Source organism: Acipenser ruthenus, chromosome 3 (genome assembly GCF_902713425.1).
Source record: "Acipenser ruthenus chromosome 3, fAciRut3.2 maternal haplotype, whole genome shotgun sequence".
NCBI classification, from domain to species: domain Eukaryota; kingdom Metazoa; phylum Chordata; class Actinopteri; order Acipenseriformes; family Acipenseridae; genus Acipenser; species Acipenser ruthenus.
Genome location: NC_081191.1, coordinates 11,628,115 through 11,636,083, shown reverse-complemented (window position 1 = coordinate 11,636,083; position 7,969 = coordinate 11,628,115). Strand labels below are relative to the sequence as shown.

At 33.8% G+C, this 7,969-nt stretch overlaps 1 protein-coding gene across 1 annotated transcript; it reads right to left on the bottom strand.

Moving 5' to 3' along the window:
* Positions 1-1,009: 1,009 nt before the first annotated feature.
* On the bottom strand, positions 1,010-7,059 carry bet1 (Bet1 golgi vesicular membrane trafficking protein). Its single transcript, XM_034059052.3, has 4 exons — positions 6,705-7,059; positions 5,888-5,997; positions 5,416-5,472; positions 1,010-2,579 (listed from the first exon to the last, which is right to left on the bottom strand). Exons 1-4 carry the CDS (start codon positions 6,721-6,723, stop codon positions 2,424-2,426), a joined length of 342 nt encoding a protein of 113 aa, XP_033914943.1. The 5' UTR covers positions 6,724-7,059; the 3' UTR covers positions 1,010-2,423.
* Positions 7,060-7,969: the final 910 nt, after the last annotated feature.

Sequence of the window (7,969 nt, the reverse complement as noted above, 5' to 3'; positions counted from 1 at the left end):
TTTTCAATGCATTGCCTCCTAACTTAATCAAAGACTAATAACTAGATGCTATGCGCTTCTTTCAAGCCAACCTTAAGGTACAATTAATTAATAACCCTTATATATAACACATCTTCCCTCCCATTAAGTTCTAGTAAGTCTGAATACAGGGTAATTTATGTAAGTAGGCCACTTTAGCATGATTTAATTATCAAGTGTACAACTTGCAGGATACAGTCAGGGCAGCATGGGTAAAGAAATCCATCCAGTAGATCCCATCCTGTATTTTAAAAAGTTGATAAATGTGAGCCTTTTGACCTGTTGATCCTTACCACATGCAATCAATTGAAATAAAATAAGGCATCATATTGTTTGAAGTTTTTTTGAAATGAACTGTTGAAATCCTATTGAAAAACTCATTATTTTTTTCTCCCTTCAAAAGAATGAAGAAAACCATGTTACCCACGTCACACAGGTGTCCAGTTCTTTAGCTGTCACAGAGGATATGTGTTACAAGCATATTTGTTTATTTGCATTCATTTAATGGCATTTCCCACTTAATATATACGAACCATAGTATAGATTGATTGATTTCCTCAAATCTTCTACGTTTCACATTGTGTGCACCTTTGCATAATCCACATCATTTGAATACTTCAATTTCTTGTTTCATTTCCTATTTTGTGTGTTCTGTATGATTCTCTTGGAATTTGGTTGAAATGCATTTTCAATGGAAAATACTGATTCTTGAATTCACCATGCAGTGTTTTAGACCAATTATAATAGTGTTGAAATGGCAGCAATACTGAATATAACCAGATTTTGATTAAACTGTACTTATGTGTTCCTAAAAGACATGTTGGCACAGAAAAAACATATTCTGCAAAGGCAACTGACTTGAAATTTAGATTTAGAGGATGACAGTAAACTACATTTATATATAAAATAATACCAATACACAGGCATGTTGTAATAACAGCATTTAGTCCTTTGTGAACCTCATCAATATACAATCAGACCAACACGTAAACAAGTTGCAAAATTTTATTACACGTATTAAGACATTTAATGTTATCGTGTAGCACAGCATTGTGACTGCATGATTTGACTTCTGGCATACATTCCTCACTTTTCAAAGCATTCACAGCCTGAATGTTGATTACCATCTCTCAGCCTGTGATGAGATACACTGTAGATGGAGAAGCAGTTCAACTGCCAATCCTCACCCTGACGAGGCTGAAGGTAAGGTGGAGGTTATCTGCCTGAATTGATTTTCATTATCCCATATTTGTGTTACTCTCAATGAAAAGGGTACACTTCAGAAGACATAACACATACCGCAGTAGTTCCTTTGAATATACAGTGGGGCGTGTGGAATCACTAACCATGACATAATTATAGTTATGACTATTAAATTCTTACATCATGTCCCTGTGCACAGCTTTTTGTCAATGAGCCGCTGTGATCTCATTCTTTTAGAATCACTAATACTCATAGTTATGACTATTAAATTAATATGCAACTAAAGTATGGCCAACAATTATGTCATTCTTTTTACTTAGTTATTTCTATATTTTTTTACTTTTTAACCGCATCACATTTATTTGCAGACAGGGTTCTAAATCTTACTTTATTGGAATCTTCTAAGCTATACACAAACAACATGCACTGCCCAAAACAAATGCATTCAGCAAAACATTAAAATTAATCTATATAGTACCCTGACATTAAATTCTCACTTTTGGATTTAGTGATTACCAAGACAGATTCGATTTCCGGATTAACTAATTTATTTGATTGAAACCCCTACTTGAAATACTTATACCATTTTGTATCTGGCACATTGACATTCTAGCATATTGATTTTACAAGTGAGAAATTGTCAAATGAACCATGATTTGTATAGTTTTCGTGCTTTTTGTATATCTTTTGTAGGTAGATCAGATTTTCCTTAGCAGTGAGCACAGTTGTTTAGTAAATGCCTGAAATAGAAAAGCTGTCTAGGTGGGAGTTTTCTTTACAGTATTATTCAACATCCAATATGTATTGCTTATGTGTAAATCAAAATTATTATTTTATCATAACATTTCTTAAAAAAAAATACTATTCACACGTACATACTGCAAATATTTCAAACTATATTTCATTTTTATAAATGGTGACATTTTATTCCCCACTGAGAAATATTGAAATCTTCATGAAACAGTTCAGAATGCAAGGAACTTAAGATTTTTTTTTTCTGTTCACATTAGTAATACTTTTAATCTATTGTAAATTCTTATTCATTCTATTGTTAAACCATTTTGGAATGAAACTTGTATCTACCTACATTAATTGTATAGTCAATTTCCAATGAACACAAAAGACCTATTATGAGAATGATATCTTCCAATACAAATTAGTCCAAAGCAGTGGCACACGGCTATGGGGATCTTTATGTTGCATCACCTCAGTTTGATAACCCAGTATAGGACGAAGAACACAAAGAGGGCAAACAGCAACACGTAGCAGAAGAGTTTTGTTTGGCTACCCCGAGAGAGAAGTTTGAGTCTGCCCATAGTTGCTCCCAATAGACCTCCTGTTGAGTCGAAATCTGTGTCCTATAAAAATAAAAATAAATCAATGTCTAAACAGTTCAATAAATGACATTTCTTACTTGAAATAAGTCAGTCATGAAGGCCAAGTTCAGCTCCAAGTTTAATACCGCTTAGAAAAACCTTGTACTGACATTGTGGGACTGGGAAACACACATTTATTTGTATAGTTGTTTGTATTTGTTCTGGTATTACCGCAGTGTATAATAAGACTGTAAAACACCAAAGTTTATACAAAAATTGCAATTCCCCATCTATTATATAAGAAATAACATGCACCCAACTGTGCATAATAAGCCCATTATGGCCCATCTTGCTCGTTTGGTTGTTAGTAGCTTATTGATCCCAGAATCTCATCAAGCAGCTTCTTGTAGGATTCCAGGGTGTCAGCTTCAACAACATTACTGGAGAGTTGGTTCCAGACCCTCACAATTCTGTGTAAAAAAGTGCCTCCTATTTTCTGTTCAGAATGCCCCTTTATCTAATCTCCATTTGTGACCCCCGGTCCTTATTTCTTTTTTCAGGTCGAAAAAGTCCCTTGGGTCAACATTGTCAATAGAATTCTGAATGCTTGAATCAGATCACCACGTAGTCTTCTTTGTTCAAGACTGAATAGATTCAATTCTTTAAGCCTGTCTGCATATGACTTGCCTTTTAAAACCGAAATAATTCTGGTCGCTCTTCTTTGCACTCTTTCTACAGCAGCAATATCATTTTTGTTGCGAGGTGACCAGAACTGAACACAATATTCTAGATGAGGTCTTACTAATGCATTGTAAAGTTTTAACATTACTTCCCTTTATTTAAACACATATAAATCATGAGAGTGGTAGCTCTGTAAATGTACAGTTTTGGTGTATATTATTTGTTATAATACATTGTGACAATACAATTGTAGAACTGGCAGTGTTTACTTTTAACAACTGAATAAGTGTTGAGAACATCTTAAAACAGAATTTTAAAAAAAGTTTCTTTTTTTACAATTATTTTTAAAACTTCAGTATTTTTTTTATTTTATTAACAGTTTTTGGGGCAGGGACAGTAAAACGACATGTATTATCACTACAAATCGGAGCTGAAAATTCACTTGGCTTTTTTCAGCCACTGTTTGTGAGGGCCATCAGTTACACTGCCTAAGATCTTACTCATGACTTATAAGGCTGTTCGGAGAATAGGGCCTATATATTTATCTGAATTGCTGCATCCCTATATCCCTAGATGTCAACTACGCTCTAAGTTTTAAGTTGCTGAACATTCCCTTATTTAGGTATGTTACTCTAGGAGGTCAGAGTTTTTCTGCTTGTGCTCCCTCTGGGATTTCCTGCCTCCAGTTGTCAGAAACACTGACACTGGAAGAATGCAAGTCTCTATTAAAAACCTACTGTTTTTTCCAAGCTTAAGGAAAAATAGACATTTTATATTTTAATTGTTAGTATTTGTAATTGTTTTAATTAATGTTTAATATGATAGTTTAATTTGTGCTTTGGGATGGCTTGCCACAAAAGGCGCTATATAAAAATAATAATGGATCGATGATTGATTTATAACATCCCAGGTATGGCATGAGGTAATTTCTTACTAAATTGATGTTACTCTGCTCTTCCACAAATTTCTTCCAGTCTTCTGCAGATACAACTTTAAATCTGCAGCCGATTGTTGTTAGTTTTGTTATTGACAGTGTTTTGTTATGTCCTTGTACTGGCGGTAGAATTTTTTTTTAAAAATTGAAAAAGGTTAGCAGTTTTACCATCAACCTTATGATACACATGCAATCTTATTACACATGGGTCTCGCACCACCATCGTGTATAAGATGACTGTAAAGCACTGACGTTTATAGGAAAATTATAGTTTACTGTGTATAATAATATATATATTTTTATTATTACAGTAGTCTCTGCATAAAGAAAAACATCTCTTTAAGAGAACACGTTGCCTAAGGGAACACACTTTTTCCCATTGTAAATGCACCTTCTAAAGGAATAGGAACTTCGCTTAAAAGACTTGGCACTGATAGCGATTCGTTCCCAACAGATACGGTACTGTTTTGTAACCCGATAACTTATCATCAAACTTAAATTAAAATGGTTTATTCAAAAGCGACTTGTCATCGTGAGAGTGTCTTGAGGCACACTGATTGGTTTATTTAAATCTTTCCAGAACCGCCATCATATCATTGACTCATTTTGTATTTTGATTTCCATGAGTGCACCTCACTGCTACAAAATGGCATGTAAACAAAACGTCGAAATACGCCGCTGTTTCTCTGCTAAAAAAGTTGGAAATTGTTCGAGTTCTTAAAAAAAACCTGACACAAGTCGCAGAGCAATTTGGTGCTTGACCATTCTGTTAAATAATGTGCATGTCTTGTATATTGTTGCTGCATTTTTTTATGTGTGTAGGGGTGCTGTGTTAATTTAGTTTGACAGTTTATTAATGTTAGTTTGTCTGTTACTTTATTAGTATACTTTATTAACATACACATACTTATTCAGTTCATTTTATATGTTGATGCACGTGCATCATGACAAGTAACACATATTTATTTACTGATTGATTCATATCATGTCTGGGGGCTTAGAGAACACTTCGGCTACAAGAACGCTTTGCTTGCTTCTCTTAGCCGGAGACTAATGTATTCACATTATTCCTGGAAAACGTTGCTTTGTATTTCCCTATCGAACAACAAGCGTATTTTAATGTTTTAAAAAACCTACACAATGTTCTCTTCCGTAGTAACAAACTAATTCCCTTGCTGTTCGAAAGGAGAATTATCACACAGCAAGGAAAATGTTTCATATTTCTGGATTTTTTCTATTTTTGATCTAATGAGCTGTACTTACCATGTCTACTAACATCTTGTTTTGGTACTTTACTTCTGTTCCAATATCAATGGAAAGCTGTTTAAAAAAAAAAAAAAAAAAAAAAAAAAAGAATCTTTCAAACAACATGATCTGAGGAGAGCTACTAGAGCAACCCAGCAGAACAGTTTCCATAATGTGTATACTTTCTTATTCAAAACAATGTTAAATCATTTGTGATTGTTTAATCCAACAATTGTCCAAAATTATCTCCAGGCAAGGTTGAGACCGTATAACCATAACCATAAAACAGGGAATTCATACTCGACCTGGTTTTCCAGTGTGAGATACGGTATCAGAAGAGAGTGCAGGGTCAGATACACACAGGTTTTACCCTTACTTACACACTTCAAATCTGATCGTTAAACAAACATGATTTAGTGACGTTAGTAAATATATATATATAACATGTTTTCGACTTGATAAAGTGCCAGTGCTTATATACATTACTTACTGATTTTAGAGCATTGACTTTTTGTTTCAGACCTTCTGATAATTGTTCATTTTCCTCTTCATATACACTGTATCCACTGGAAACATAATTGCTCGTAGGTGCTCCTTCTCCTTCAAAAGAAATAAAAACAGGTTAGCATGTGAAAAGATAAATTGCACTGACCAGTTAGGCTGGGGTATTAATTAGTATAGCAAATTACTGATAAATTAATGTTCTGAAACCAGCATTATAGATATATTATAGTGATACACTAAAACCTAATATATTGGAATAAACCATCAGAGATTTACCTTATCTACTTGAAGTGTATTAATATATGTATAGATGAATAAATAGGCCTATATAATTCATACATTTATTACAGCTAGAAATGTTGTTTTGATCCAGGTGTTGCAAGGACGGGGTCACAGCCAATTCATGATTACAATGGAAGATAACCAAGTTGTAGTGTACCGGCTAACTACAGCACAGTTCTCTCATTATCATTAAATATCTGTTGCTGCAGTGACTTACTTTTCACATGGTCTCGAATTTAAGCTAGTATACACTGTATACCTTTTCAGCGTTTGTTGTACTAAATGTCATTAAACAATGGAATAATATAATGAACAAACTGCACAATGCTGGAATTATCGATATCATGTTACTAGTATTTATAAAACACAGTATTTTATTTACACAGTATTATGGATGTATTTTTGTTGTACACCAATAATTAGTCATCATACATTACAGTACCCAATTCTCCTTACTGTCACTGATTAATATTGCGTTTTAACTCATAAACACAAACAATATATAAAGTCTCTGCTCTTACCCAAACCTGCGCGCCTCATGTTTGCTCGCCCTAGTAAATGTAATGTATTTATTATTATTTTTATTTTCTTTAACAACACTCCAAGACCTCTACTAGCTTTCTGTTATGCTGCGAAAGTGTAAAAGCTCCACGTCATCACGAACACAGAATACGGCAGGACGTGCAGAACAGTCTTAACCCTGGTCAGCGGTATATTCCATAGATTTTAAATTGTTCTGTTTAAAAAAACGCGTGTTCTATCAATAATATCACAAAGATATTCTGTTCCATTTAATGTTAAGCTGTGCCGTTAGCATAAACAAATAATATGAAAAATACTACAGTTCCCATAATGCACAGGATTCACAAGATGAAAGGACCTTTGTGTGTCATGAGACGTACACACCCCAGAGGAGTGACGAGTGTGTGGTTTCAAATGAAGAACTTTCGTGATAACTGTTATGTTCCCTTAAACTTCAGCAACATTATGGTCTGCTTAAAATTTGAATACTTGTTGCAGAAGAAATTAATTTAGTTTTAATGGCAGTGTTTAAGCGTTGTGCCAGTCAGTGAATATACATTCTGAAAAAAAAACCAAAAAAAACCACACACCTTAAATGTAATTTTGCTGATGAGAGGTATCTTGCCAGTGTTGTTTTCTAGCTTGTTTTTGTGCCAATGATTTTACAGTTTAGTCATGTTAAGCCAATATATAGGTACATGACAATTCCATATTCCTGTTAACTTAAAAAAAATTGAAGCATATTTCTTATGAAAATGCACATACAGTAGATTCCTGTTAATTACATATCACATGTGCCTAACAGTTGTATTAATTTAAACAGACTATGCAATTATAAGCAACATATCTATATTTCCATAAGAAATGTGCTTCACAGCTGTATGCAATTATTAGGTATACAATTAAATGTAATACACCAGGCCTGGTTACTAATAATTGCATACTCTGGTTAATTGCATTGTTTTAAATGAAATAACAAAAGGTCTGAATTGCAGTGAGTAAAATCATTAACCCATAATAAAGCTTAAGAAAAAAAAAAACATAAAAGGAAACAAGAAAAATAGCCAAAACGTGAAAGTGTGTCCCTTACCAAAATATACAACTTCTGGCAATCTGTTGTGGCAAGTTTATTTAACATGTAGTGCAGGGGTCAGCAATTACATTTCATCGTGGGGGGAAATATTTTTCAAATAGGGGTCTTCAGCTAAAAATTTTATGGCCTCTGTAGTGAGCGCCTTCGTACTTTCCCATAGTGTTGTCGTGA